The sequence below is a fragment of the Mirounga leonina genome, unplaced genomic scaffold, assembly GCF_011800145.1.
Source record: "Mirounga leonina isolate KUSES-001 unplaced genomic scaffold, KU_Mleo_1.0 Mir_180, whole genome shotgun sequence".
NCBI classification, from domain to species: Eukaryota; Metazoa; Chordata; class Mammalia; order Carnivora; family Phocidae; genus Mirounga; species Mirounga leonina.
Genome location: NW_023270469.1, coordinates 2,735,382 through 2,750,738, shown reverse-complemented (window position 1 = coordinate 2,750,738; position 15,357 = coordinate 2,735,382). Strand labels below are relative to the sequence as shown.

General features: G+C 58.0%; 1 protein-coding gene across 1 annotated transcript; it reads left to right on the top strand.

The window, feature by feature from the left end:
• The first annotated feature begins 5,617 nt into the window (after positions 1–5,617).
• On the top strand, positions 5,618–9,466 carry FOXF1 (forkhead box F1). The gene is made up of 2 exons (XM_035024646.1): positions 5,618–6,602; positions 8,035–9,466. The coding sequence occupies exons 1-2, from the start codon at positions 5,618–5,620 to the stop codon at positions 8,193–8,195; spliced, it is 1,146 nt and encodes a 381-aa protein (XP_034880537.1). The 3' UTR covers positions 8,196–9,466.
• Positions 9,467–15,357: the final 5,891 nt, after the last annotated feature.

Genomic DNA, 15,357 nt, shown 5'->3' with positions numbered 1-15,357 from the left:
TCCCAGGACCCTGGGATCATGACCTGAGCCAAAGGCAGATGCTTAACCATCTGAGCCACCCAGGCGCCCCTCTCTCTCTCATTTTTTAAAAGTAAACTGCCCAAGGTGGGGCTCGAACTCACAACCGCGAGATCAAAAGGCAGCCAGGCGCCCCCACGTCCTGCAGTGTCTGCCTCCCCGGGCTGATTTTCTACACGTGGGCATGCATCATATGTGTGTACATCTGGCGCCCGCAGAGAAACGTTCCACGTACTTTGTGCACAAATCATCCTATAACCCAGGGAAGGGGGGCTGCCCTGTCTCCTGACCCTGACTTCTCCCCACAGTCCCCTGTCCCCAGGGCCACATTTTCACCCACAGATACCCCACCACCACCCCACCACCCCGGGCCTCCCTACTGACTCTGCCAGGCCAGGCGGCTTCCCTAACTGCCCAGCGCCCACCTCAGGTCTGGGGCCCCGCCTGCCCTACCTTGTGCCGCCTTGGGACATCGCCGGCAAGGGGTTGGAAGGAGCAGGGACAAGGGACGCTCAGGCCCCGCGCTAATGCAGAGCAGGGATAGTGGGGGACAGGGCGGCTGCCCTCTCGGTGGGTGGTCGGCTGCTGCCTTCACCCCCGCCCCCTCCCGCTGGGCCGGCCGGCCGGGCACAATCCGAGCTGGATCTGGTTCCCTGCTCGGGTTACGGCGCACTCTCCGCCGAGGCGGCTTCACTTAAGCAATTAGCCAGTAAAAATACCTTGGGCTCGGGGAGTAGGAGACATGGCAGGCGTGTCTGTTTTTACACACCCCCACCCCAATTTAGGATTCCTGGGGCTAAAGCTGGGGCGCAGATTTGATTTGGGATGGGAGGGTTGTCTTCATGGATCTCTTTAAGCTAAGAAGAAAAAGCTGCCCACATCTCCGTCTGTATTTTCTCCGCCTGCTCCATGAGCTGGGCCCCGGGGGTTTTGTTTGTTTCTGTCTCTAGGATTGCCTAAGTCTTTCTCTGCACATGCTTGCTCAATGCTCACAACAGCCCTGAGAATCAGTGCCGTTATTTGTCCCCCTTTTAGATGAAAAGCCTAAGGTACACAGCATGATGATTACAGCTTGAATATTAATTAATGCTTGAATACTGCTAAGAAAGTAGATCTTAAATGCTGTCACACACAAAAGAAATGGTAACTACGCGTCGTCGGGATAGAGGTGGCATGGAGGAATGAGGGATGCGTGATGGCGATCATTTTGCAACACATAAATGTATTCAATCAACACACTGTACATTTTAAATTTACACAATGTTATGTGTCCATTATATCACAATAAAGCTGTTAAAAAATCAACCAACAACCATCTCTCCTCACCAAAATAAACTAAGGCACTAATAGCTTATGTAACATCCCTACATGGTGAATGCGGGATTCAAATCTGGACCATGACAATTCCCAGCGTGCAGGCAGAGTGTCTCTGCCTTTTCCACTGCAGACCCTCGCTCCCCTGTGGCTTAACTCCTGGTTCTGTGGTGAGATCTGGATTTGCATCCTGGCTCTGCAGGATGACCCAGGGCATGGGATAACCAGGGCTGGGGACCATCTGTAAAGGGAGGGATAATAGTGACTTCCTCGAGGCTTCTGTGAAGATTAAACAAGTATTTTTGGGGCATTTAACCTGGGTCCTGGGTTCGTAGATGGGAGGTATGGGTTCATGGACAGGCTCCAGGTGTTTGGTGAGACCCTGAAAACCACTCTATGAATGTCGCATGTATGCGCCTTCTGGGGGTGGGAGGGCGGAGAGGATCTAGTTTTCAGTGGTCTGTCAAAGGGATTCACACCCCATGGAAAGGTTAAGAACATCCAAGGGGTGTTGATAAGGCTGCGGTCAGCACCTGGTGCAGCCAGCGGTTGAGCTTGAGAAGTCCTATTACTGGCACTGTATCTGTGACAGCTATTACTATTTTATCACCTGCTCTCCAAAGGGTCTCTCTGCGCCTGTGCACCCGGGAAGCCAGGGGCTTGCAGGGGGGCCACAGAAGCTTCTCTAAACTCACTCTCTCCACCCTCCACCTGCATTGGAGCTTCTGGGGGAGGGTCTGTCTTTGGGGGTAGAGAGAAAAGATGGAGAGGTGTTTGCTGGGCGGCGCTGGCTGACCCAGGCCAGGTTCTTGGTGGGCCTCAGTTTCCCCACTTCAAAATGTAAGATCAAGCGAGACTTCTCTGGGCAACTTAAGAGCTGAGAGCCTCCTTTCTGGGCATACAGAAAAGCCCTCCTTGCTATGGATGTGGTTTTTCCTAGAATTGAGGGGGGGTCCCCTCCAAATTACAGAGCTGGGAGCTCATTTCCCTTCCCCGTCTTCTCACACTCCCACCTTTACCTCCCTCCTGGGTGGAGATAGGGGTTGGAAAGAGCTTCCATTTGCTGCATTGCTGAGGATCCAGGCCACTCGGCCCCCTGTCCCTGGGCAAGGTAACTGCTGCCCCTTCCCTGCAAAGTCTGGTTTGCTGTCAGAGCCCGAGGGGTAAGTGGAGGCCAGGTGGGGCCCCAACTCCACACTTCCTCCCCAGGAAGGCAGAAGCTCCCCTACCCCAAAACACAGAGGAACCCCCAGGGGAGCCAGTGAAAGACCACCATGTGCTGGAGGGAGGAAATGATCTGGGGGTTTAGCCAAAGATGGCATCTACAGCCCCCTCCCAAATGGAGAGGACCCAAGAGGGAAGGGGCTACTGGAAAAAAGCCTCCCACAATTGCACGTCCTATAGAGCTCCCTCACTTTGAAGGTACCCTGTCAGAGAAATCCTCCCGGTTTCTGGGAGCTGCAGGGTAGGGCTGCACCCCTAGCAGGCTGGGGAGTGGGGCAGCCTCCCCCGCTGGCCTCTCTACTAAACACCAGATGTGCTCCCAGCAGTTGGCAGTAGCGACCCCTTCTCGGGAACTTCCCTCCCGGCACCGCCAGGGCCTCCTAGCCTGCAGCTGCCGTTTGGCCAAAAAAAAAAAAAAAAAAAAAAAGTGATGGAGAGAATGTAAGAATGCGTGCGAGCACGGACATGTGTACGAGCGAATGGAGGGGCTGTGCGTGGGCGAACGCACAGTGCAGGCGTGTGTGCACTTCACCGAAAGCGTGTCCTCTGCGGTGGGCAGGCCTGTGCCTTGGAGCGAGGCTCCTAAGCTGTGTGAGGGGTATTCACCGAGAAGATGTACTGGAGGCTGCGCGCCGTGCTCAGGGTCTCAGCGGTGGGCGGATGCTGGCTGGGCTGTGTGAAATGGGGATGGGTCTGCGGGTGCGCGCCCACCTGCGCCAAGACACAGCCACGCACAACTTGGTCCCGTTCCACGCAGCCTTCCCCTAGACGGGGGAGCCCAGTGGAAGCGCAGCGCGGAGAAGGAGACTCTCGGCTCCCGCGAGCGCCACTCGGCCTGGGAAGGCAGCGACCGCTGGGCACGTTACGCCTTCGAGCCCCCCAGCTCCTAGCACAGACGTGCCAGGCGCCCCGAAGGCGACGAGGCGTCTACCGCCGTGCCTGAAGGCGTCTGAGCGAGGAGGGGGGACAGCAGGGGACAAGGAAGCCAGAGGAACCCGAGAGGACGGTGGGCTTTGAAAGGCGCCGCGGGGCGGGCGCACTCCCAACCTCCCGGCACTCCTGGCATCTGTGTGTTGCCCAGGCTCCCGCCAGGGCCAGGCATCTAGGCTCCTCGCGACCGCCCTTGAAAAATTCCCTCTCCGCCCTACACTCGACCCAGGGCCCCGGCCGGAGAGGCTGGGCTCGGTGTCCTGCAGTCAGCGCGCGAACAGCACTCACCTGGGTCCCTGCTTGCCGTGTCGCGCCCAGCTCCTGCGCGGTCCCGCGCTCGGCGCCGCTGTCCTCCCACCCAGCCCTAGCCCGCACCCCGGTACTGCGAGGGAAGGCGTGCGTGCGAGCCCCCTGCTGCGGACAGCCTGGCGCGAGAGGGCCGCCGGGGCCTGTGCTCCCCGCCCGCGCAGGCTGCTTTCCGGAACCTGGCCTGGCGCGTAGTGTCAGGCCCCGCGGCAGCGGCAGGCCGAGCCCACAGGGGCATTAGGCCAACTCCCCCCGCGCACGCGGAATTCTCTATTATTATTATTAAAGAATCCCCCAGAACGTGTTTACGTTGAGCCGTATAAACTTCCTGCCAGGGCCTTTACCATCTATGAGAAATCGGAACCTGTTCTTGGAAAGTGGGGACACCGGAGCTTCGGGGCCAAATGGGCGGATTTCCATTGTGTGCGTGTGTTGGGGGGGCTGGGCAGCATGTGGGTTCAGATCCAAACGTGGCTAGTGTACACGTGAATGAGGGTAGGTGAGGATGGAAGCTCCTGTGGGCCTATTGTGTGCGAGTGAGTGAGCGCATTACTTGGGGCATACGTGCCCGAGCGAGGTGTGCGCGTGAGTGGGAAGGCTCGCAGGAGCGTGAGTTTGCACTTCGGCCTCTTCGTAATTTACCGGGTTTGCACGTGCACCAATGCGTGCATGTGTGTGCGTGAATGAGCGAATGAGCGAGGCCGCTTGTTCCGGGAGGCTTGTCTGATTTGGGGCCCCACAGGGCCGCTGGTTCTCACTGGCTCCCGCCCGGCCCGCGGAGCCCGAGACAAAGCGGCAGCGGCCCGCCCTGAGCTTTCGTTTTCCGCCCGCGCTCGGCTCCCGCGGCTACCCGCCTGCTCGCGCGCTTCTGGGCGAGTCCAAAAAGTCCCGGGCGCAGCGCAGTCCTTCCCGGGGCGGGGAGAGCGGGTAGGCGGTCCCTCACGGGAACGTACGCCCGCTGGCCGCGGGGGCCCGTGGCCGAACCGGCTGTGCCCGCGGTGGCCACGGCCCGGTGCCCGCTGCCGGCGCTGCAGTTGCGACCTGCCACCGGGCTGTGCGCGTCGGGAAAGGCCCCGGGTGCCCGCGCCTCCGGGCGGGGGAGGCGGGGGGCCTGCGCGGAGCGGGGCTGAACCGCGGGCGGAGGGCGCATTAACACTTGCTCGCCAGGTTGGTGGAGGCGGGGCGGTGTTGCAGGCGGCCGCCGGGCGGCGAGGGTGGGGGCCCTTTAAAGCGCCCACCAACGCGGGCCGGAGGGGGGCAGGGAGGGGAGGGCCCTCCTGGAGGGTCTTAGGCCGGCCCGCGAGACGCCGCGGAGAGAAGATGCAGTGAGGCCGGCCTGGCTGGACTCGTGGAGCCGAGCGACACGGGTGGCGGGGGCGCAGTGCCGCTCCCCGCGGGGGCGCACGGCCGCAGGCCCCGGAGGTGGTGCCTTCCCCAAAAACCGGCGGGGGGGGCTTCCTCGCGGCCTCTGCCGGGGCTGCAAAGAGGTTGCCCTCAGCCTCCGCTCGGCTCCTTCCCTAGTGGGAGGCGAGAGGGAAAGAGGGAGGAGAGAGAGGTGGGGGAGGAGGGAGCTGGGGAGAGGGGGGCTCCGCGCCAACCGCCGGCGGATCCAGCAGCTCCTCGGGGAGGACGGGCGGGGGAGGGCGCGCCGAGGCCCGCTCCGGAGAAGTGGCCGCGGATGACGGCAGAGGTGCAGCCAGCCCCGCGCGCGCAGCCCCCTCCCCCTCGCCCTCCTGCCCCCCCTCCTCTTCCTCCTCCTCCTCCTCCTCCCGGCTCGTCGGCGGCGCAGAGCAGCGGCGGCAGCGGCGGCGGCAGCAGCCACCCGATGTCTTCGGCGCCCGAGAAGCAGCAGCCACCGCACGGCGGCGGCGGCGGCGGCGGCGGCGGCGGGGGAGGCGGCGCGGCCATGGACCCCGCGTCGTCCGGCCCGTCCAAGGCCAAGAAGACCAACGCCGGCATCCGGCGCCCCGAGAAGCCGCCCTACTCGTACATCGCGCTCATCGTCATGGCCATCCAGAGCTCGCCCACCAAGCGCCTGACGCTCAGCGAGATCTACCAGTTCCTGCAGAGCCGCTTCCCCTTCTTCCGCGGCTCCTACCAGGGCTGGAAGAACTCCGTGCGCCACAACCTCTCACTCAACGAGTGCTTCATCAAGCTGCCCAAGGGCCTCGGGCGGCCTGGCAAGGGCCACTACTGGACCATCGACCCGGCAAGCGAGTTCATGTTCGAGGAGGGCTCCTTTCGGCGGCGGCCGCGCGGCTTCCGAAGGAAATGCCAGGCGCTCAAGCCCATGTACAGCATGATGAACGGGCTCGGCTTCAACCACCTCCCGGACACCTACGGCTTCCAGAGCTCCGCCGGCGGCCTCTCGTGCCCGCCCAACAGCCTGGCGCTGGAGGGTGGCCTGGGCATGATGAACGGCCACTTGCCGGGCAACGTGGACGGCATGGCTTTGCCCGGCCACTCGGTGCCACACCTGCCCACCAACGGCGGCCACTCGTACATGGGCAGCTGTGGCGGTGCAGCGGCCGGTGAGTACCCGCACCACGACAGCTCGGTGCCTGCCTCCCCGCTGCTGCCTGCGGCCGCCAGTGGGGTCATGGAGCCGCACGCAGTCTACTCGGGCTCCACGGCCGCCTGGCCGCCCTCGGCCTCGGCAGCCCTCAACAGCGGCGCCTCCTACATCAAGCAGCAGCCCCTGTCCCCCTGCAACCCCGCGGCCAACCCCCTGTCTGGCAGTCTCTCCACACACTCCCTGGACCAGCCGTATCTACACCAGAACAGTCACAACGCCCCAGCTGAGTTGCAAGGTGAGTGGGGAGACCAGGGCTGTCCTAGTCCTGGGGGACTCCGGTCTCTGTCAGTGCGCTGAACCCAGCCCCCAAACCGCTGACCGCCCTGGGCGAGAGCTCGATGCCACTTCCGTGGGGTGCCAACCCCACTGCTTGGGGAGGCATCAGCTCTCCAGAGTATCTCTCAGCCTTGTATGCCGCCCTTTGAAGGGTGAGAAGGGTGCCGCCCTTTGAAAGGTGAAGGGGTGGAATTTAGGCCAAGATAATTGTTTCTCCTTTTCGGTTCCAACTCCCAGCTCCCTAGCCTGGCCAAGTAGGCCCCTTCCTCACCAAAAAGAACCCAATATTCTACATTTCTTTGAGTCCTCAGCTCCCTCACACCTCACAGCAAGTTCCCAGGATGGAGCCCAAGCCCAGTCTTGGCCAGCTGGCTGGGCCTCCCCTGTAATCGGCACCGGAAAGCTGCCGGGGCAGAAAGGGAGAGTTAGGCCCAAAGCTGCCTGGGCTGGGTGCTCAGAGGCCCAGCACCCACACCTCCCAGGGAACCAGGCCTGGCTGTGGGAAGGTCGAGTTGGGGGACATTTTGTGATGACAGAGGCAGAGAGGGGCTGTGGCCAGGCCCAAAGCAAGAGTTAGAGGTGCAGGCCCCACAGACTCTTTGTTTCTGAGGATCCAGGCTTTCAGTTCCCCAGGTACACTCCTCCCTACCCCTCTGAGAAGGAGATGCAGAAGAGTCCCCCCTCCGGCACTCTCCTCTCCGCACCCACCAGCCTCTCTGGGCCTGGTTCTGGAAAGGGCACGGAGGAGCTAAGCAGGGCCTGTCAGGGCTCAGCTGTCAGCCACCCGAGGGAGGCAGGAGCTGGCCTGGAGTTTGGAGGCCCGGCTCTCCACGGGGATCTCCCTGCTTGGGCTGCTTCACACTCCCTGGCTCTGCTGCCTCTCCACCCCTTGGGGGAGGGGGCTGTTCTCCAAGGGGCCCTTGCCCTGGAGAAGCCTCCAGCCACACCAGGGCCTCTGCAGGCTTTGGGGTTGGGAAGTGGGTGCCCCAGCACCAGGCACAGGCCTTGGGCTGGCCATGGAGGTGGAGGCCAGACTCCCCTTGAGGTCTGCTGGTCCATGGCGGCCCCCTCACCCCTTCCCCTTAAGCCTCAGGAAGCCCCCGCCCAGAGCTCTGGTGTCCGAGGCGAGAGAGGCCCACACAGCGGGCACCCAGGGAGCAGGGGTCATTGCTGGGGTCCTGGGATCTTCTGCTGGAGCACAGAGCCCAGGGCCTGAAACCCAGGGCCGCCTGGACCCGCCCGAGGCCGGAACTCTGGGAGTCTGGCACCTCGGTGGGGCGTAGGGAGGCAGCAGGGCCGTGCGCTGGAGCCGGGTGGCGGGGCTTCTCCGCCTGGAGCCCGGGGCCCCGACCCTAACTCTGCTCCCTGCCCTTCTGTTGCCTCCCTTGCAGGCATCCCGAGGTATCACTCCCAGTCCCCCGGCATGTGTGACCGCAAGGAGTTCGTCTTCTCCTTCAACACCATGGCATCCTCATCCATGCACTCGGCCGGCAGTGGCTCCTACTACCACCAGCAGGTCACCTACCAAGATATCAAGCCCTGCGTGATGTGAGGCCGCCGCTGGTGGGACCCTCCAGGCACGGGCGGCCTGGCGCAGGGACCCGGAACCCATCGCAAGAAACTGCTTTATTCTTGAGGTATAACCGTAGGCAGAAGACGAGGGTCTGACCCCTACCCACCCGGATTATTTGGAAAGGAATCCCCAAGGCAAAGACCCAGCATGGTGGTCAGAACCTCCTCCCCCACTCCTTCAAAAAATTAACAAATGGTGGCTGTGGGGCCTGGTCTGACTGCAGCTGTTGGTAAATAAAGTATCTATTTTTGATCCAGTCGAAGCCCGCTGAGAAGGTGCTGTATTGGCGGAAACCTCAACATCTAAACAAGAATTCTGCTGAGGCCTCTCCCCACCTTCCCTCCGATGGCAAGAGTGGGGGAAGGTTTTCAGAAGAAAGGCAAACATGTGAGACCATCATTATCAAATACTTTTATTTTTTGGTTGAGTATTTATCTTTTTATTTTTAATTTTTTTGGGGGGGGGAAGAATGTCTTGGAATGCGCAAGTCTCCTCTTAGAGCTGTGTTTTGCAGGGAAGGGGGGGCCAGAAATCGCGTCTCCCTCCCTATCTCAGAAGCCCTCCAGCAACCACAGGTGGATCTTTGTGCGGACTTGCGTTTCTGAAGCCACTGTTCGTCTTGCAAAAGGAAACCAGAAGGAGCCCAGAAGCAGGGGCTCCCCGGGCCTCTGCCCTCCCCTCAGCCCTCCTCTGCCTTCTCTACAGTCCTTTTGGTTTTGTTTCCAGTTGCATTTTGACTTTTTTGGCGGGTGTTTTTCTCACAAGACCCGACTGTCTCCCGATCTCTACTGTAAAAAACGTGCTGGTGTGAGAGCAAGGGGGTCACGGCGCAGCACGGGGACAGGGAAGGCCGGTGAGCGCACGAATTCAGGATTGCGGCGACGCAGAAAGGTTAAGGCACTTTTTTAAACTATAGCAAGGCTCATCCTGTTATTTATTCTACTTTCTTTCTCTAATAATCGAAACACCGCATAGGCTCCTCCGTTTATCAGTATTAATGGTGTAACTTTGTTGGCAATATTTGCCGCGTAGAATTTTTTTTTTTTAGAGATCCATTGTAAATTTGAAACAAAGTCCGATCTGTGTAAAAACAAATTTCCATATGTTTATATAAATATATATATAAAATGAAGGACTACCCCCTTTTTTTAGTATTTGGCTGCTGGGGTGCAGCATTTGTGACACGTATTTTAAATTTCCTTCTGCACTGTATAAAATGACAATTTGAGGATGTTTTGCCTTTTGTGTATTTTTTCCTAAAAAAAAGAACAAAAATAAAAATGTATAACATTTGTACATTGCCTTTAACATTGTATCAACTAGAAATAAAATCACATGAGTATTTTATTGGGATTGGGATTGCAGAATATCTTCCAAACCCCAAAATATACACGGAAGCCAGCTTGGGATCTCTAGACTTGTTTGTTGTAAAATATGGGTGATTCTGAATACTTTTTTCTTTTTCTTTTCTCTTCCCCCTTCTTCTTCTTTTTTTTTTTTGCTAATCCTCCTCTTTCCATCCTTCACTTCCCACTGAAGTGAAATCTGGACATGAGTAACTATTTTTCTTGGCTTCTGTTTTTTAAGAAGAGCCCTCTGCCCCCCTAAGTGTCATTTCTTGTTTTAAAGATATAATCAGACGTTGAAAGAAAAACTGTGCTCCTCCTTTCCCCAGGGAAAACCATATAGATATAAGTATATATGTGATTTTTTTTTTTTAACTTTTAACTTTTTTTTTTTGCCACCAATGAGAGTTTTACTTGGAGTTTCAGGCTTTACTGTTACCATACCCTAGCTGTTATAAATTATGAAACAACTTTAATTTTTTTGTACAGTTTTTGTCTTTTGTTTTTGTTTTTTGAGGGTTTTTTGTTTGTTTTTGGTGCTCTACACTTGGTTTTCCCCAACTGAGAAGTGAGTAAAATTTAAGCAAGAAAAGGACCATTGGTGGGAGAGCAAGGTGACAAAAACATTTCCATTCAGTAACATCTTCCCCAAAGTCATTGTGGGGGTAAAACACTGTTTAAAACCTGTGTCTCCAGCCGACCACCCTCTTTCTATTCCAATTCCCGCCTACCTAAGAAAACAAACAGTAAGATCACATTGTCTGTGCGGCCATTCAGGACCCACCGCAGTTTCTCTGCGTCGTGGGGTCGCGAGCCTCTGAACCTGGTTCTTCTCAAATTTGACATTTTGGACTTGAGGGTAATTTCTCCAGTGCTCTGTTACATCAAAATTATCAAACTCGCCCGAGCAATTAATGTCTCAAACTAACCGCTGTCTATAAAACCGAGATAAAGGGTACAGGAAAAGGCCGGTGACTCCATCCCTGGGGTTTCTGGTGGGCCGAAGCGGCGGGGCCGTGGTCTCCCAGCGCAGCCCGCTGTCGCCCGCACGCGCCTGGCCCTGCACTCTGGGAGCACGTTTGCGGCGAGCAGAGAAGGCACTGTCCTCCTGGGGTGGAGGCCACCACAGCATCCCATTGGTGCCCAGGAAAACAAGGCCAGAGAAAATCCCCTGGGGTCTCCAGTGCAGAAACTCAGCGCTGCGCTTGCATCCAGGCAAGGACCACAGGCAAGAGTGGGCCGCGTCCTCCCTCCTGCGCCACGGAGACTGAGCCCCAATTAGGACCTAGGCTCCGGGAAGCGGGGTTGATTAGGAGAAACCCAATGCCAGCCCAACCGGCAAGCTCCCCAGTCTCCAGCAACGTCTCCAGCCTCTGCGCCCATTCTTTTGTCCCCCCCCCCCCCCGCCCGGCCCCTTACGCCAGAGGTCTAGTGCGTTCTGACTGTGCTTGGCTTTGGTGCCGCTGGACCAGAGTCTGGGGCGGAGGTGAGCCCCGGCTTCCCGCTCATCTCCCCGGCGGCACCCTGCGTCTCAGCGGGCTCTCCCACTGCTCCCACATCCAGGCCAGGCTGCGTGGGAGGCACGCAGAGGGGCCTGTGCAGGAAAACTGGCCGGGGAGCTCCAGGCTGGGCCTGGCCTCTGTCTCCCGGTCTGACCCAGGCCCTGGGGATGAGAGAGAAGCCTTCCCCGCGAGGAAAGCTTGGCTCGGAAAGGGCCTGAATCAGGACCCACGTTTGAGATCGCAGGACGCTGCTGCAGCTGCTCCTGGCGCCTCTCGGAAACCCGCTCGCTTGGGCTGTATCTTCCCCGGGGCCCGTTTCATCCCTGATGTGCACAGGGGCCAGGGACAAGCTCCAACCACCAGCGCGCTCCGACCGCCGGCGCACCCCCACAAAAGCGTGCCGTGCATATACAAGTTGCAGTCTTTGAAATGTAAAGGCATTTCTGAGTTTGGTGCAAAACCATGTGCGCTGTGTGCATAAACGGGTATCATTCTAGCATAGGGGCATCCTAGGTAGAATTAATTCAAAAACCTCTGAGCATACCTCCGTGGGGGGCTGTCTTGGAACAATGCAGTCAAGCTGCCCTACGTGTATGAATCCCTCCAGTAATAAAACTCCTGGAAGCGGGAAGTGGCAAGGGTTATGCCATAGAATTCCTGTTTGTGGATTACACATTCCAGGGACTCCAGGGTTCTACTCGGGGGAGGGGGCTGACGTCCTGGGTGCACCCTAGCCTCTGACCCATCGCAGACCCAGCCGCAGAAGTGCCTTGGCATTCTCCTGGCTGCCCAGTCCCAGGCGGGAAGGAACTGAAGGCCCAGCCAGCCCTCACCCCATGGAGCTCCCTCCCTCCCTCGCGCCCACCTCTGGTCCACATCTGGCTGGAAGGCACTCAGGATATGTGTTTCTGATGGGAAGGTGCCCGGCCCATCAAAGCCCATCTGTCCCAGTTTTCTTCTCTCTTTGGGGCTGGAGAGCTGGGGACAAGGAGGGGAGTAGGAGTGCATAAAGGCCTGGCTCCCTGCCTTCCAAGCCCCCACTAGCCGGCAGCTATTCCAGAGGAAGTGGAGAGATGAAGTTACAGTCCCTGCTCTGTCACCACTGAACCTGGGCAAGCCCTATCACCTCTGAGCCTCAGTTTCCTTATCTCTAACAATACCGTCCTCACCACCTATGAAGGGCAGTGGCTAATGTCCTTAGGAGCTCTGTGGTACCCAGACAGGAGTGGCCACAAGACCCACGCATGTCTCACCCTGCTTCCCTAGAGATCTGCCAGTCTGTCCGAGGGTGTGTGTGTGGGGGGAGGGTGGGTGCCATACAAGATGCAAGATTCTGTACTTTATAAGGTCCTAGACTCAGGGGTTTCCAATGAGCACTCAGTTTGGGAGCCACTGAGCTCCCCATCTTCCGGCATGCTGCACCTGAACAGACTCTGCTCCCTTCCCAGGGAGGACCTCCTAACCTCCAGGCCAGAAGACCCCTGAGCCCAACGACTTCATTTCTGATGGTGATTCTCAGTGTCGAACTGCCCTCATCTGAAACACGTGGGGTGTCTGTTGAAACTGCAGATTGGGGGAGGGTGGCCCTGAGAGCTACTTGATTCAACTCTCTGGAGGTGGGACCCAGGACTCCAGTCTTCACAAATTTCCAGGGGTCCTGATGACTGCTTGAGTTTGAAGTCTCTCCCCGCAGTGTTCTCTGGGCTCCTGGGAAAAGCCCTGGTGAAGGAGGCTCAGCCCTCTGCTGCCCCCTCCCGCCCGGCTGCCGCAACGGCCCCGAGTCCAGGCAAGCAGACACGCCGCAGACGTTCATGTTCACAAGGCATGCTGCGTGCTGGCCATGGCAAGCCCTCTTCCCACACACCCCTCGGCCCTTCTTGGGATTCCCTTAGGGAGGTCCTAGGACTACTCCTGCCTTCCAGAGGCAGAAACCGAGCATGGACAGGTCAGGGGGCTTGCTCCAGACACTGCTAATAAGAGCTGGAATTTGGACTCAGACCCAGAGCCCATGTCCCTAAAGCACTGTGCTCCACGGCTCCTGGTCACCCACTTTCCTCCAGCCACAGGGCCTAGTGAAAAGGGGCAACTGAAGTGTGGCCCACGAGACCACTTCTGCTGGGGTCTGCCTCTGAGTACCTCTGCCTAGGAACTGGCGGTGTGGTCATGCAGATGGGGTGGGGAGACTGGCCCGGCAGCCTGAGCTCACACCCCTGACATCCACCTCCCCTGGCACAACGGACTTCGATTTCATGGGCTTCCACCCTGGCCTCCCATGAAAGCCCCCTTCACTTCCTTTGGCCCCCTTAGTCCAGAGGAGGGAAGCTCAAATGAAAGTCGAAACTCAAGGCAGCAGAGGCCAACTACGGTAGCACATGGGGCCGTGCTTCCCTGTTCTGCTTCTGGAATCTTCTGGGCATCAACACGTCAGAACTCCGGGCTGTTTCAGGAAGAGAGACCTTTGCTGGGCATGTCCAGCAGACAAGCCATATCCACTCACGAGGGTACACAGATGGATTTTAGGGCCGAGACAAATCGCAGGCCCTTCTCAGTGTTGACGCATGTGCTCTGGGGATGGGCAGGGGACGTCTCCGAGTGTGACAGAGAAGAACGGCCATGGACACTGAGCACCTCCACGTGTCTGCCACTGCAAGGGGCTGGATTCAGGGGCACATACACCCCGGTGATCATAGGTTGACAGACCAGGGTACTGTTTCCAGCACCAGGACCCCTGGGGTTGTGTTGACACACTGAAGAGACATCACCAAGGCCAGGGCAACTCCGGGCCCCGAGCAGAGGCAGAAAGCCCCCAGCGTGAGCATGATCAGCGAGAGGCTCCCTCCACCTCTTACAGGGTAGGCTTTCTGGGGGGCGGGAGATGCAGAAAAGGTACATGCCATACCCTGTGGCTTCGAAAGAGTGGTCTGGGGAGAAGCAATGGTGACAAGCCTCTCCAAGCATCTTATTAAAACTCCCACACCATGGAGGGAGCAAGGGCCACGCGTCCCACTAGTCTAGGGCTTATGGCCCAAGGGAAGCGTGCCAGGTCCTCAGATGTCCCCTGAAAAAGGGTAAACTGTTTCTGTGTTTGGAAATGCCCCCAGAGCCAGCCACAGATCGGCACACGTGTTTCTGGGTTCTGCAACACCGTGGCGTGGCCACAGCTCGTGTGACACAGGGAGCACTGCGCTGTCTGTGCAAATGGTCCGAGGCCTGGGCATGGTCAGCAGGCATGGGCAGTGGGTGCTAGTTAACTCTCCAGGGGTCTTCACCAAGATGCCTTCCCTGGGGAGAGGGGACTCCCTCTGGCCCACATCTGGCTGGAAGGCACTCAGGATACGTGAGTGGAGAGAGGAGAGGCAGCCCACGCATCTGACCCACCCCAGAAAGCGCACGGCTGTGGCTTCTCCATGAGGAGGCAGCGCCACCTGCTGTCCACCGCGCAGTTTCTGTTGGGACAACAGCCGACTTCCCAGTAAACCCAAGGAAAACAGGTTTCACCAGAATGTGGACAGATGTGCACGGATGAACCTAATTTTGATGATCCAGGCCCTCTGATCTTTGTTAAGGGGCACCTGACTTTGGGGGGCAGGGTAACGACTAAATCAATTTTGTCTTTCCCTAATTACACAAGCGATACTGCTTATTTAAAATGAACCTTGGAAAAGTGAAAAGAGGGAAGCAAACATCACTTCAAACCCTGTCTCGAGACAGCTGTGGTGGTCCCAAAAGATGTCCCTGTACATACAGACCCCAGGGCTCCTGAGAAGCAGATAACAAAGGTTCTAGTTGACAGAGCAGGAGTCAGAGGGCCTAAGTTAATTTCCTGACTTTGTGAGCACAAGCAGGTGCTTCTCCTCCCTGTGCCTCAGCTTCCCCATCTGTGAAGTAGGAGTACATCTCTCAAAGCACTCTCTTGTGCAGCGTAAGTGTACTTGAAGCCTACAGAGGGCTTACCGGTGAAGAAACCAAGGCACAGAGAGGGAAAGCATTTTACCTGAGAACACACAGCGAGGACATGCCAGAGCTGGATTCACTGCAAATCCTGGTGAGCACAGCTTCACCACCACATTCCTCAACCATTAAATCATCTCTTTGGTGTCCCCCACAAGCCACTGTGGCTTCCAGTTACCCCTGAGGCCTTGCCAGTTGCCAAGAGATGGTCCACCAGCATTTCTCCAGTGGACAGGCTTCTCCCCTGTCCCATCTTCCTCACCTGGGAAACAGGAGTGTAATAGTACATTCTTCTGAGGGGTGAATGAGTTAAACCGCCCTCGGAGGTAGGGAGGGATGTTT

Excerpts from the sequence above, each read along its gene's own strand:
- FOXF1 (XM_035024646.1), top strand. The coding sequence starts at position 5,618 with ATGTCTTCGGCGCCCGAGAAGCAGCAGCCACCGCACGGCGGCGGCGGC. Across the intron at positions 6,603-8,034 it reads CGCCCCAGCTGAGTTGCAAG|GCATCCCGAGGTATCACTCC; the intron begins GTGAGTGGGGAG and ends CCTCCCTTGCAG.